The following is a 15772-nucleotide window of genomic DNA, read 5'->3' on the forward strand; positions in this document are numbered from 1 at the left end:
TCCAAGAACACTAGCAGACCGCTAGAGGACAAAATTGCCTTTTTTTTCTTTAAATGTAGCTGCAGAACATAGGTAAATACTGGAGCTCTTATTTTATAAGTTGCATGGAATAGATCATTCCTCAATGGTTAGGAATAGTGAATAAATTTACTATAAATTTAATCCCCATGATATCCACCCCACCAACTCAGTTCCATATTCCAGTATTCCCCAAATAATTAAAAGATCTCTGATCTTAAAGATATTTGTGGAAGCAGTAGCAGAATACTCACATTATTATCAGACAGGAATAAGCTTTCCAGCATTTGTGGCTTCTAGACTTCCTCCAGATTAAGTGAGGTCAAAAAGTTTAACCCCTGCTTTCTGAAAATTGGATTTTTTTTGGAAGGGAAAGCCCAAACATAATAATTTGGAAAAGCCCAAACACAATAATAAAGCCCAAATGCAAAAATTAGATATTCAATCCATAATAGTAACAATTATGCACCTGTAACAATTAAACTTTTTTAAGTTTTTGGTGTATGCCACACAATCTAAATTTCAGGGACCCTTACTTTGAGTTTCCCTTTCTTTCACTCTCATATTTTTCTATCCACAGCTTGACTATATCTCAGTCAAGGTTCAAGTGCAACTCTGCTAGTTGAAATATTGGCTTAAACAAATTTAAGGAAGTGAAGACAGACTGACACCAATGTTCTTAGAAGAAACAAATAATGGATAATCTGGATCACTATAGCTCAAATCCCCAGTTGGCAAGATAAAGCCTGGAGACGGTTCAAGCAAAGCATTTTAAATTAAAATGCTATTTAAAAAGTACTTGTCTTCTCCTTGGTAGGATGGCGAAGACTCTTTGAGGCTCTGTTCAGGAGCTGAAAATCCTCTCTGCCAAAATCCAAGCAGGATTTATAGCTCCCAAGCAGAGAGACACTTGCACACATGACTTGTATTAGGCCTCCCAAAGGCTTCCGCATCTGCCTGAGGCACCCTTCACTCCTTACCTTACCACGCTGCCTCTCTGCTCAAATTTCAGCTCCCTCTTATCTCTGAAAGTTGGCTGCAAGAGTGCCTGAAAAAGGAGTTAAGCTTCCCTCAATGCATGGAAGAGAATTCTGACAAACTGCAGAACCAAAGTTAAAATCTTGGCAGGCAGATGCAGTTTGCAATCTTCCTGCCAGCTTCCCCATTGACTTTCTGGGGAAACTGATAGAGAAAATTGTAAATGACAATCACTGGATCGTGGGGCTCTTGGCCAGATTGTGATCACATCACCACTGAATGGTGGTAAAATATTTTCCTATGGCTGGAAGTACTTTACAGGCCATAAAGCAACCTTTCCTAGATTGTCATAAATCTGGAATGTCTTTAAAAGACTGTAAGTCTGTTCAGATTGTTCTGATATAGTAATTGTGCATTACCTATGGGAGGACCAGATCAGGAAGGCTTTAGAATCATAGCAAAATTTTAGTTTTGCTTTCAAATTTTAGTTTATGTCTGTATATTTCAATAAATTTCAAACTGGGGGCAGAGACGCTTAGGGACAAAGCATGTAAATTTCACACCTTAAATCCAAATTTTGTCCAAAGATATTCCAGTCCTGTAGAGCATCTCTTTTCTGCTGGATGTATGTTTATGGTTTGGTAAACTATTCTCTAAGCTATAATTTATTTACTTATGGTTTAAATAAATTATGGTTTACATAAAATCAGAATGAACTAGGTTCATACAGCTTGCTTAATCTGAAGCATGGTAAAAACAACAGTGGCTGAGCTCATATAATTTCCTGAAGCTCAAACCAAACACATTTTTGAAGAATGTGCTTTAATTTTTTTTATTAGGACTGAGATTCACCAATTGAATTCTCATGAAAAAAGGCTGCATTCACTCAAATTCAGCCATTTTTTAGTTAACCAAAGTTTGCTGAATGAGGTCGATTTACAAACACAATAAACATAAACCACAGTGGTAACAGTTTCATATCCCAGACCAAAACCAATCTTACTTTGGCTTTGGTTGTGCTTGTAAGTATTTGCTTAGTTACAGTACTTAGCTAATCTTGGATGGACTTTTTTAAAAAAAATAGGTGGGCAGAATGAGATCCAGAGGGTACTTGAATAGGATATCACTAGAAAATTGCCGCTGTGGAAATCAAGAAAGTATTTTATTTCTTCATCCCACCTTTGTTATTTTTACAAATACCTCAAGGCAGTAAGCATATCCAGCACACCCTTCCATTTTTCCCACAACACAACTCTGAGGTGAATAGGGCTGAGAGAGAATGAGTGACTGGCCCAAAGTCACCCAGCTGGCTTTCATGGCTAAGGCAGGACTTGAATGGCAGGAGGCAATGCACACTATTTCCATATTATTGTCAAGAAAAATGGTACCAAAAGTCAAGCTTTACTGGAGACTTGAGTCCATGCACTATACACTAGATTGTAATATATACATTAGATTGTATACATTAGATTGCTGGAATTAAAAACATGACTTCAAATGTTCTTAATTCCAGCAATATAATGTATTGTCAATATACTAGTGTCGGTAATAATGCATAGCTCATCTTATTGCTGTTGGCTTGCTTAAACACAAAGGTAGCACAATGATGGCACCAAAAGTCAATCTTCTCTGAAGGCTTGAGTTCATGCACACACACTTATACAAACAATTACAAGTGTTCTTAATTCCAGCAATCTAATGTAGTGACAATATATTACTGCCTACAGTAGTGGTCAAAATTGTGGAAACCTTTTGGGGAAAGTGTATTTTTTTGAGGTTTGATGGCTAATAACATCACTTTTTGGGTAGTAGTACCATAAAATTATATATCAATGGAAAGATAATTTAATCAAGAATGCAATGCAACAAAGTTTGTTCAATTATCTGTACTGTATTCTATGAAAAGTTATAGCCAAATAACCAGAAAAAGGAAGCACAACTTGCTTAGGTTGATATCAGGTAGCTTGCCTTTATCTGATTGTAGCCAATGAGCATGAGTGTTTAGAGAGCCAATCAGGTGTCATCTTGTTTTGGCAATGAGCCAATCAGATCACAGTAGGATTCAGTTATTGATGTCATGTATTGAAGCTGAGAAGAGGACATTTGTCGGTGTGTTATGTGATCGCTATCAAGTTGGTTGGATTTTTTTGTGTTCTAGTATTGTGTTTTAGTGAGCTTGTAAAACGTAATAAAATTAAAGTAATGGTGCAAAGAGTTGACTGGTCGCCTAGAAAGCGATGTAAAATAGTATTATTAAGTGAACGCTACAGTTATAAAGAAATTAGAAGAAAAATTGGTGGAAACTTAACCAAAGGTGGCAATTTCTACTGTACACTTTTCCCAAAAGGTTTCCCCAATTTTGGCCACTACTGTACAGTAATGCATAGCTTATCATGTTGTTGTTGGCATGCTTTAAACACAAGGTACCAACCACAATGGTTGCAAGCCATTGACAAATCCTATGGATATAACCAGTCCCTCTTTCTACCCAAATCAAAACCCATCTGAGCCCGAACACTCACTGCAGAGAAGAGAAGTGTCAGAAAACAGAGAAGAGAAGCGTCAGAAAATAGAACATCCATCACCGTTTCAGGAAGTGACTTATTTAGGTTGCTTACCTCGCTCATTCCACCGGCTACTGAGAGGACGATCGTTTCCTTGGAGACATATGCCGACCAGCAAAAACAACCTTCGCCACACTTGGCAGGTAGGCAGAAAGTAATGGATGCGGGGGGAGGGGGGAGTGCAGAAACCAGCAACGTTCACGAACTCCTTGCAAGTTATCACCGCTGTTAAAAAAAAAAAAAAAACGCTCTACCTTCAACAACGTCACAGCTCCCGTATCGCGAAAGCTGCCCAAGAGTATCGCGAGACCTGTAGGATTCATGATGAACTCGGGAGATTTCGGGCTGAATTGTTTTCTCATTCACTGCTTTTCTCCCACGCTAAGCGGAGATTCCAATGGTGTTCAAACTGCAATTTCCAAAATTCCCTGCCAGGTTCAGTTCGGAATTGTGAGAATTGGCACAGTGGGAAGTAATCAATCTAAAGCAATATTTCTCAACGTTAGCAACGTTAAGATGCTTGGACTTCAACTCCCAGAATTCAACTAGCTACGGAATTCTGGGAGTTGAAGTCCACAGCCTGAAAGTTTCAAGTTAAGTATGCTTTAAAGACAGGAAATCTTAGAATATGTTTGGACCACAACTGCATGAATCCTAGTAACATGTTTAATAGCACAGGTTTCTCATCCCTAATGTAGAAAAGCAGCATCCTTTCATGGGATTTAAGTTGCCTGTGTCTGTTACAGAATAAAGCAACCATATAGGCTTGCATTTGAGACCGTCTGAAGTAGAAAGGGAGGGAGTTACAAGGGTTAAAGAGGTTATAACTTAACTAGGTGATTCTTTTGGCTTCTCATTATGAAATTTAAAAAAGTATAGAAATTTTATGACATAGTAGGAAACAGCATACTGTTTTTATGCAGGGTCCTTGGTGCTCTCTGAGCTTGCTTGTTTTCTTGCCAGACGTTTTCATTACCCAAATTAGGTAACATCAGCGCTAGGTTCTATTTCATCAGACTAGCATTGATGATGTTACCCAGTTTGGGTAATGAAACATCTGCAAGAAACCAAGCAAGCTCAGAAAGCACCAATATTCTCCTTTATTAATACTGTTTTTATTGTAATATACTCAACTCTAAATTCCCTTAAGAATTCTGGCTGCTGTAATTTCTCCTGGTTCTGATTTTTGCAGCAGTTCAGAACTAAATTTAGAGCTTTCGGGAGGGGGGATGTTCTTCCATTCTAGCAATAGGTCCAGGTCATCTTCCCAGCTTCATGTCCAAAGCGGGACTAGAACTCACAGCATCTCAATTTGTAGCCCAATGCTACCAAATTAACTCTCAGAACTTCCAAAAACCTTTTCTATTTCACCCTATAGGTTCATTGCTTTTGATCCTGAATGTAGATAAATAATTATTAAAGAGAATGTTAGAGTGTATTGTCTGAGGTACTGTCTCAACTCTTTTTAAAAATAACTTAGGACTATATTTCTGCAGGACAATTTTGAAATGTTTTTTTTAACAAAAGGAAAATATTATGTGCCATCAAATCATTTTCCATTCCTAGCAACCTGATAAATAGAGTGTCATGGAAAAAAATTATCCCCAACTTAATCTTTCAGGTCTCAAAGAGAAATATGCAACTGACTTATAAAGAATAGAAAATGATTTTCATCTTCATTCATTACTGGTGGGAGATTACACTATTTTCATAACATATTTCTGAAGTTTCCTACAATCACTTAGAAGCAGTTGTTCATTTGGCAGCACAAACCGTTGGGGAAATGGGAATGGCATAATAGCCAAGGAATCTTCCTCTTTGAACAATAGAATAGCAGAGTTAGAAGGGACCTTGGAAGTCTTCTAGTCCAACCCCCTGCTCAAGCATAGGACCTCGTATCATTTTCAACAAATGGTTGTCCAGTCCCTTTTTAAAATCCTCCAGTGTTGGAACACCCACAACTTCTGAAGGCAAGTTGTTCCACCGGTTGATTGTTTTTACTGTCAGGAAGTTATTCCTTAGTTCTAGGTTGCTTTTCTCTTTGTTCAATTTCCATCCATTGCTTCTTGTCTTGCCTTCTGGTGCTGTGGCAGCCCTTCAAATATTGGAACACTATCATGTCACCCGTGGTTCTTTTCACTAGATCAGACATACCCAATTCCTGCAAACGGTCTTCAAATGTTTTAGTCTTCAGCCCACCCACCCCCCGCCCCCCATCATCTCTTCTGCACTTTTTCCAGAGTCTCAATCTCTTTTTTTATATTTGGGAGTGACCAAAATTGGATGCAGTATTCCAAGCGTGGTCTTACCAAAGCACTCTAAAGCGGTAGCCTCACTTCCCGTGATCTTGATTCTATCCCCTCTGTTAATACAGGCTAGGATCGTGTTGGCTTTTTTTTGACAGCTTGCACCACATCGCTGGCTTATAATTTAACAAACGCCTTCCCAGCCCTAAAACTAAGGGGAATCAAGCGATTTCCTACCCCTCCCCCAAGTCTGCCGGTATCTCCAGGAACCGGAAATGCACCGCGGAGGATCTCGCGAGAGTTCCCATGCGGAAACCCAAGTTCCGAAAGACAGGAGACGCCCGGGCGCGCAGGCGCGGAAGAGGGATTGGTGGGTTGCCAGTCGCTGCTGTGGTAACCGGGTTTGACTGGGGTGCTGCTCGGAAGAGCACGGCTCTGGGGGAAATTCCTCTTCTCCCAAGATGGCGGTGGTGGGGGGCGGGGGAGTGAACCCCTTCCTCAGTGACTCCGAAGAGTCCGAGCCAGAGGAGAGCAGGCCGGGGGGCAGCAGCAGTAGCGATCCCGGCGTCTCGGGCGCTCCGCTCCCGGTCTCCATTTCCACCTCCTCTTCGCCACCCCTTCAGCAACGGTTGTTGCCGCCGCCTGTGCAGGCTGAGGAACCGCCCCGGGTGCCCGTGGATGCTTTAGCGGCTCAGCTGCTGCGCGACCAGTTCGTGTTGACGGCGCTGGAATTGCACACGGAGCTTCTGGAGAGCGGCCGGGAGCTGCCTCGCCTGCGCGACTATTTTTCCAATCCTGGCAACTTCGAGCGACAAAGTGCGGGCGGCGCCGGAGCCCTGGCCCCGACTCCTTCCGCCTCAGTAGCTCCCGGGATCATATCGATGGTCGGAGGCGGTAAGGAGCCTGGCGCCGGACAGCTCCGTAAGTGGATAGCCGTGCTTAAAACAAAAGGAAGCTTTTTTTTTCATTCCGCTTGCCAGGTTTCAGCCCTTGGTTGACCTTGGCTTGGGTGTATTTTCAAAAAAAAAAAATCCCTCATTTGAGGTGTCGGAGCGTTTCTGAAATCTTCGTGGAAAAGAGGCAGGGATCGCCCCAGTTCTGCCATGGCATGCGTGAAGAAACGCCCAGATGGGTTCGCTCGACTGCATTACTAGCACCAATACCCGTTTTTGAAAAGGATGGTGTGACATGGCTCAAAGCACTTAATGAGAAGGCAGGCTTTTTTAAAAATATATATATATGATTGGGCTGGATGGTTTTGAGACTGCAGTCAAATTTATGTAGATAAAACTAAATCACATTGAGTTAAGTACCAGGTATGAACTGTTGATCACTTAGGTGGCATAGATTGTAAGTGCTATCTATTATGAATCTCTGAGGCTTTTACTGTTCTTATGGCAAGGGTTTTTTTAGGGACATGGTGGATTGAATTATACAGCATAAGTTTAAAGGTGTTTTTTTGGGGGGTAGTTCATGCATCACCATAGAAAAAAATAGTGGTTCTGTGATTTCAGCTGATTTGATAAATCTGAATTTTATATATACACACAAACACAATACTTTCACCTTTGTCACAAACATTTCAATTGAGAAACAAGTTTGAGAGAGACTCTGAGAACTAATTTTAGGAGGTCACCATATGAACTTGCTATGGAACCTTGTTCTAAGTCATAATGTGTTTGGTTTTATCTTAGCCTGCTTCATGAGTCCAGCCAGTTGTGATTTAGTGAATAAACTAGGAGTAAACATAGTTTTATTGATGGTGATAATCAAGTTGGTGTTGAGTCTTAATGAGTTGACCCCAACTGATTACCACCATCAAGTTGGTAGTTTTTCTTCATGATGATGTGTCCTTTATCTAGACTTTCAGGTCTTCTAATGGTGTATTCATTACCACTGTAATCATGTCCATACATCATGCTGTTGGGTTGGTCATTTTCCTGACTATCCCTGATATTTTCAGGAGTCTTTGGTGGCATCAAAGTTCAAAAGTGTCAACATCATAGTGCAGTATGTAAAATCAGCTCTAAGTTCTGACTCAGCTGGAGTTGTTCTGGTTTGTCTTGCCATTTGCAATTTGATAGAAACTAAAAAGTCATAGCTAAAGAAGCAGCAGGTTTTTAAAAATCTGTACTAAACCATTGGCAAAATAAAGATATTAAGTTAATACACTTTATTGATTTTAGTTCTTTCTCTTTCTGAGACAACCTCCTGAAATATCAATGCAGGAACATGTTTTAGAATACTGTGGTGGTATAATTAATGCTGAGATATTGAATTAGATAATATAAGTTTCGTTGAAAATGTATGTATTGTATATATATTGCTTATGGCTTCAGATTGTGGGAGGATGTTTGGACAATATTCAATAAATCCTGCTCAACTCAATATAAGAATAGTAAGAAACGTTTCCATGCAAATGTCTCCATCTTTTCTGAATTAAGATGCTACTTAATTCATCTACATTGGCAAGGCCACACCTAGTCAACCTTAGGTGATTTTAAAAAATGTGAAGTCATTTCTAGTTTGTACTGGAAGATTATGAAGAAATCTACACTGGGAAGTCAACAACATATCCCATTAGGTGACAAGTGTCTAATAACATTGAGTCAGGAAAGACTTTATGTAAATGATGCCATGTAAATGCTTTTAAGGAACACAATAACTATCAAGAAATGCATCACTGTACAAAGTCAGGAAGAATATTTTAAACACCTCTGCAGTTTAGAGAGAGGACAGCATTTTGTGATTTTTTTGAAAAGCTTCCATAAATACACAACTGCATGCACACAAACATCTGCAGCAGCCAGGATTACTCTCTTGCTAGAATTTTTGCAAAATGTCTTTGTTACTGTTACTCTGAAGAGTAATTTTAGTTCTTTATTTCAGTCACATTAATAAAAATAAGGAGTGTAGGATCAGCCAACTCACCTCCTTCCTTCTGTTAATTGAAAAACTACAGTGTAAAATCTAATTAGCAAAATACAGGCTTTAAATATACTTTAAATAAAACTGCTCATATGAATATTTATTTGCCAGTATAACAGGTACTAAATTTTCAAAGCCAATTTTAGTATTGTATAAGAAGAATGAACTAATTTAGTATTCTGTTATGAAAAGGCATTTTTCTTAAGGCAAGGGTAGAGATCATATGATATATGTTGAGCATGTGGTATTTATTTCTTTTGTGCTTTTTTCAAGCATCTAAAGAGAGGAGATTTGATACCATTTGATTTTTCAGTAGCATACAATTATCAATTATTTTGTGAAGCAGTCATGTGACAGAACTTATGAGAGGGCTGACTTGGTAATGCGATAGAGTCTTAGTTTGATTTTACAGTTTTTTAAAGCTTTTTATTAGCTTACTATAGAGATTAATGATAGCTAAGATTTTATTCTTAAGTACTTACTATTATAAATACTGAGGACTTTTTTTATTAATAATTTAGTTTATCTAAATTAGGGATGCCATCAGGCGTATTCACTGTTCAACTTGTTTTATAGCTTGTAATACAGGTAATCCTTGCCTTACAACAGTTTGTTTTGTTCCTGTTCAAAGTTACAACAGCTCTGAAAAAAGTGACTTATGGTCATTTTTCAAACTTATGACTGTTGCAGCATTCTCATGATCACACGATCAAAATTTAGACACTTGGCACCTGACTCATATTTATGATAGTTGCAATGTTCCAGGGTCATGTGAGCACTTTTTGTGACTTTCTAAAAAAGCAAAGTCAATGGGAAGCTACAATCATTTAATAACTACAGTAGTGGCCAAAATTGTAGAAACCTTTTGGGAAAAGTGTACAGTAGAAATTGCCACCTTTGGTTAAGTTTCCACCAATTTTCCTTCTAATTTCTTTATAACTGTAGCCTTGTTCACTTAATAATACTATGTTACATCGCTTTCTGAGCAATTAGTCAACTCTTTGCACCATTACTTTAATTTTATTACGTTTTACAAGCTCACTAAATGAAAGAACACAAAAAAACCAACCAACTTGATAGCGATCACATAACACTGATAAATGTCCTCCTCTCAGCTTCAATACATAACATCAATAACTGAATCCTACTGTGATCTGATTGGCTCATTGACAAAACAAGATGACACCTGATTGGCTCTCTAAACACTCATGCTCATTGGCTATAATCAGATAAAGGCAAGCTACCTGATATCAACCTAAACAAGTTGTGCTTCCTTTTTCTGGTTATTTGGCTATAACTTTTCATAGAATATAGTACAGATAATTGAACAAACTTTGTTGCATTACATTCTTGATTAAATTATCTTTCCATTGATATATAATTTTATGGAACTACTCCAAAAAGAAGTGGTGTTATTAGCCCTCAGACCTCAAAAATACACTTTTCCCAAAAGATTTCCACAATTTTGGCCATTACTGTATGTTACTAACTTAACAACTGCAGTGATTCACTTAACAACTGTGGCAAGAAAGGTTGTAAAATGAGCAACTGAAATTTTGGACTCAATTGTGGTCATAAGTCGAGGAATCCCTGTAATGTATGAACACAGGGACTATTAGCATATCATCAAAGAATCTTGGAGCTCTCTGCTTGGTTAGGTATTATCTGTATATAGAACATATGCTTAGAATAAAAGACATCAGAATTTCTTGCTGATCTTTCCCCGTTGTGTTGCATGGCAGAACTCTCCTTCACTGGATATCTTTGCTTTGACGTGGACATAGACAACAGCAGAAGTTTGTATGTAGACTCACCCAATTGCTCGCCTGCTTGTCCATCAGATTTTTAGTAAAATTTGGTAAAAGCCTTCTGACAAATGTTAACTTTAGCTTTTAGCTAAAATGATATTCATAACATATTGTAATGTTATTTGCTAACACTACTAAGAAATAAAGTAACAAGAAAGATGAAGAAAAGAGGATTAGAAAAATTAGCCGAATTTTCTTGTTTCCCCTGCTGTAAAAGCTTGTGCTTAACAGAACAATGGTTCACTAAATTAACACAATTGATTAAGTTTACATAACATATTAATTAGTCCATAGATTTAATTACATGGGCTAAACTATGTTGGCTAATTTGGGAAACCAGAATGTTGTGTTTATACACGCTATTCATTGTTTCTCATTTTTTGCTCCCCTCTCTTGCTCTCTTCACTGATGATTGTGTAAATTGTTTAGCTATTGGTCATAACTAATTGATCTTATTAATGGTTCACCACTAATTACAATTGAAGGACTCAGAAAAAGTATTTCAGAGTGGGAACTCCAAAACTTTCTCCTTTGAACAAAAAAAATTCATTTGTCATCTTAATAAAATAGAGTATATTTATATTCATTAGACATGCTTCATATTTTCCTTTCACTGTAAATGAGGAAATGATTGCCGCTCATAAGACAAACGAGATAGAAACCAGAGGACTTGATGTATAATTATTCCAAGAACTGGAGCAGTTATCCTGTGTAATTTGCTTGTCAGTGAAACAGTACTTCAAAACTGTGATTAGGTAAAACCGTAAATATATTCATACTTTCATGACTTTAATCTTGAACAAAAATAATGTCAGATGCAAATACGTTTAGCTTTTAGCAAAGCACAGCAAGGGTTTAATGTTAAGTTAGCACAATTAAAATTTGATTAATAGCAATTAAAAACTGACTATTTTTCTGCATTCTTTAATTCTACCAAAGAACAATCAAAAGGCTAATATTAGAGGCCATTTCTTAAGCTTGCATAATTTAAAGACAAGTCTTTATTTAAACACATTACAACATAGTATTTCAACAGTGATTTTAGACAATTATACAACTGCCACACCCATATAAGACTCATTCTTTCCAAGTTTTGAATAATACTTCTGTTCCATGTAACCAGAGAGAGAGCTTAAAGTAGAAGAGTCTGCAAGTGTTTGATCATTAAGGAATTCACCTTTTTTCCTTATACATTAACCTTTACACAAACATTTAAGCTTGCAGATTCTTTTCCAAGTCACTTATCATAAGTCACATGAAAATCAGCCTCTAGTGAGCAGTAACTAACTCAGCTGACAAAATTTTATTCATCTTGTGATGACAGAGGTAAATAATAGTCATAGTAAAAGACTAGCAGTTGATGGAGTACTGTATTCTTTCTATTCAGTAAAAAATATAAATATTGCAACTGCCGTCTCCTGATAGTTTGAAGTGGGGTACTGGCAGAATATTTGTGTGTTCATTCTTAGGGAAATAGCACCTTGTAGCAATTTTGTTCTCTGTACACACAGAAGAGAAAACAGTACAATCTGAAATGTCATCCTTCAGAATTTTGATTGAATTAATTCCTAACAATGTAAGTTAGGATATTATCCAATTTGAGCTAGAATAGAATAGAATAACAGAGTTGGAAGGGACCTTGGAGGTCTTCTAGTCCAACTCACTGCTCAGGCAGGAAACCCTATACCATTTCAGATAAATGGTTGTCCAGTCTCTTAAAAACTTCCAGTGTTTGGAGCATTTACAACTTCTGGGGGCAAGTTGTTCAACTGGTTAATTGTTCTAACTGTCAGAAAAGGTCTTATTAGTTCTAGGTTGCTTCTCTCCTTGATTAGTTTCCATCCATTGCTTCTTGTCCTGGCCTCAGGTGCTTTGGAGAATAGCTTGACTCCCTCTTCTTTGTGGCAGCCCCTTAGATATTGGAAGACTGCTATCGTGTCCCCCCCTCGTCCTTCTCTTCATTAAACTAGACATACCCAATTCCAGCAACTGTTCTTTATATGTTTTAGCCTCCAGTCTCCTAATCATCTTTATTGCTCTTCTCTGTACTCTTTCTAGAGTTACAACATCTTTTTTACATCGTGGTGACCAAAACTGATGCAGTATTCCAAGTGTGGCCTTACCAAGACATTATAAACACTTCATGTGATCTTGATTTTATCCCTCTGTTAATGCAGCCTAGCACTGTGTTGGCTTTTTTGGCAGCTGCAGCACACTGCTGGGTCATATTTAAGTGATTGTCCACTAGGACTCCAAGATCCCTCTCACAGTTACCACAATTGAGCGAGGTACCACCTATATTGTATCTGCATTTGGTTTTTCTTGCCTAAATATAGAACCTTACTTTTTTCATCATTGAATTTCATTGTTAGATAGCGCCCAACGTTCAAGTCTGTCAAGATCCTTATGTATCTTAAGTCTATCTTCTGGTGTGTTGGCTGTTCTTCCCAGCTTGATGTCGTCTGCAAATTTGATGAGTTCCCCATCTATCACCTCGTCCAGATCGTTGATGAAGATGTTGAAGAGCACTGGGTTATCATGAGAGGAACTATTAATAAGTGGTAATAGACAATGGTCCATTGCAAGTTTTGACCTTGGGATTGAATCAAAGCTTTAAAATCAGAAAATGCCGCCTAAAAGATAGCTATGGGATGCTGCTTTATTTTTAATTATACTGTATGTTGGGGATTCTACAGTTGATCTCCCTTCTCAAATCTTCTCTGTTATTCAGCAATTGGTTTTTTTTTTCAATCTATTCATGTAATTTTTAGAATAGATTTTTGTACATACAAAAATATGGGGGTCATATTCATTGGGTAGGTTCACTGCCCAAAGTGATGATACCAAAATGTATTTGTACTGCATGCAATGCAACGCTATAGTGTTTGAACTGGAATCATGATTTTTCTGAATTTTGTCTCTCCATCTCATAAGTAATCAGTCTTATGGGCAAAGTTACAGAGCTACCAGTTTGTTGTCTTTCAGGTCCATGTTGCTATGCATGCATACAAGTTCTGCTCATTGATAGCTTTTGGGCTACTTTGATGATATCCTTGTTTTTTATTTTTTTTATTGAAATTTGATATAAAATACAAATAGAAACAAAAGTCAGGAAAAGATAAAGAAAAAAGAGAAGAGGTACAAAAAGGGAAGAAGAAAAAAAGTTGTGATTCCTGACTTTGCAGTAGAATATAAAAAAAGACTTACACCCTCAACTTTCTGCTTTACATTTCTAACTATTTCAGACCATTTGTATTACAACAAAATCAGTCTAGCCACCAATACCTTAAATCAAAGTTTCATTTTTTTCAGTTTTAAGCACAAAGTCCAGAAGCAGTTTCCAAACAAGCAAAACTAGATAGATTCTTCTCTTTAATTAAAACGGTCAGTTTTGTCATCTCTGCCAACGCCATCACCTTTACCAGCCATTCTTCCATTGTGGAAATTACTGTGTCTATCCATCTTTGTATATACCCTCTTTATCCATCACCCTAAAAAGAGCTACTTTGATGACATCTTAAAATTGCCGTAAATTTCTGCATTCCAGATTAGGTCTCCGTGCAAGATTTCTTTAGTACTTGCGTCTTTATTGCACACTGCATTAGTAGAAACGTCTCTGCTTCTCTTTATGTTAGAGTTCTGCTCTTCACAGCAGTAGATTGTCATTAGCTAAAGGATCTGATTTTGCTATGATGTTTCCTATTTGTTGTAGAAGTTGTTTGATCAAAGGACATGCAACCATTGACCATTCTTTCTGGTTTTAATCTGTCAAATTGCAAGGAGAATCACATCTAATTAATTTTTGGTACCATTAGATATGATCTGACCAATGGTGCTCCAGGTTGGCTATTTTTGAGGCAAAAAAATCAGTAAAAAATGCTAGCTTTTTTCTTCAGTTTCTTGTCAATCAGATGTAGTTGTCCTTCTTGACTCTTTCAGAATTTTCATTGATTGCATTTTTTTCCAGCCGTTTATGATATTGCTTTTCTGTTGCTTTCACAAGCTGTTGTGCACGGTAATTTTCATAGCCTTTATCAAATTTATTTTTTCCTTTGAGCTCCTTTCTTAATTGCTCTCTAATTTTAATTGTTGGCAAGTGCTTCTTCCAGTCATTTTCTGAATTTTTGTGACTGCAACCTTTCTTTTTTTATAAGTCGTTTATAGTGTATCATTATTGTACTAATTTTATTGTAGAATTAGTTTTTAAAGTAGAATTGTACTTACTGTCCTATTTCTTAAGAATTACCATTGAGAAGGGATGTTCAGGTTAGGTGTTGGAATTGGCTTATGTGTACCGCCTGGGATAGCCAAGGGAAATCATCAAAACAATTAAAAAATGAAAATTAGAATATTTCAGACATGTGATGCGACACCTAGAAAAATACAGCATACTCCATTTAATCCTCCAGGGAAAGATTGAAGACAAATGAGGTCCTGGCAGAAGAAGAACATCATGGCTTCAAAATCTAAGGGACTGGTTTGGACAAAACTCAGCAGCACTTTTTCGTGCAGCTGCTGATAAAAACAGGATTGCCAACGTGATCGCCAACGTCCGATAACGGATATGGCACAAGAAGAAGAAGTACTGCCAATATTGAGTTAGTACTATACTTTAACACTTGTGATAAATCTTGCATCTTTGCATAGTATGTAGTTGAACTCTGCTTTCATTTCCTAGTTAGGGAAATGTCAGGTCCAGTATTTCCCTGCTAGTTTCTCAAAATACTGCAGGTGTTTATCATCTACTTCTTTACAATAAAGATTGCTAATTGTTCGTCCTATTCATTTTGCTTCTCATTTGAGAAAATGCCATAAAGTTTTCACCCACTCTACATGAGCCTACTTGAGCATGTAGATATCCTTTGATTAATATTTTGTAGGCCAGTTGAGCTAGTTGTTGTTTAAGTTCTTCATGAAAGCATTGGTTTGATCTTTGTCCAAATTACTGTAAGGAACATAGTTGGTCATTCTGCCTTTTATTTTTAATTTGAGGGTTGTAAGACACTTGCAAACTATTTGTACCGACTGTATGTTTTATACATGTCGGCTGGCAACAATGATGCCAAGTCCACCATTTTGTGGGGTTTAGCCTATGGCTATTATTATCCCATCTGGATAATATGAATTAATGCTCTTGTTTTGCTCAGGACAGTGATGTCATAGTTTAATTTTATGACTTCTTCAAAGAGGTGGCTTTGGCATGCAATCTGAATCCACTCTTAATGGTATA

General features: G+C 37.5%; 2 protein-coding genes across 13 annotated transcripts in view; one reads left to right on the forward strand and one right to left on the reverse strand.

Moving 5' to 3' along the window:
* The window catches only part of PIGN (phosphatidylinositol glycan anchor biosynthesis class N), a 66547-nt gene extending 62748 nt beyond the window's left edge, over positions 1-3799 (reverse strand). For 3 of the 5 annotated variants that reach the window (XM_039356234.1, XM_039356236.1, XM_039356231.1), the window contains exons 1-2: positions 3615-3799; positions 999-1066 (exon numbers count right to left, since the gene is read on the reverse strand). The gene's annotated coding sequence lies outside the window, so the exon portion shown is untranslated. The remainder of the gene's footprint in view (positions 1-998; positions 1067-3614) is intronic. The other 2 variants (XM_039356232.1, XM_039356233.1) reach the window with 1 other exon arrangement.
* A 2322-nt stretch (positions 3800-6121) lies between these two features.
* Positions 6122-15772, forward strand: part of RELCH (RAB11 binding and LisH domain, coiled-coil and HEAT repeat containing) — a 60246-nt gene continuing 50595 nt past the window's right edge. For 4 of the 8 annotated variants that reach the window (XM_039356224.1, XM_039356229.1, XM_039356230.1 and 1 more), the window contains exon 1: positions 6125-6727. In XM_039356224.1, the coding sequence (XP_039212158.1) occupies positions 6268-6727 (460 nt within the window). In that variant the 5' untranslated portion in view covers positions 6125-6267. Of the gene's footprint in view, positions 6728-15772 lie in introns of all 8 variants that reach the window. The other 4 variants (XR_005558273.1, XR_005558274.1, XM_039356226.1 and 1 more) reach the window with 2 other exon arrangements.

The sequence above is a fragment of the Crotalus tigris genome, unplaced genomic scaffold (assembly GCF_016545835.1).
Source record: "Crotalus tigris isolate CLP2741 ecotype Arizona unplaced genomic scaffold, ASM1654583v1 scf7180000018807.1825209, whole genome shotgun sequence".
Classification (NCBI taxonomy): domain Eukaryota; kingdom Metazoa; phylum Chordata; class Lepidosauria; order Squamata; family Viperidae; genus Crotalus; species Crotalus tigris.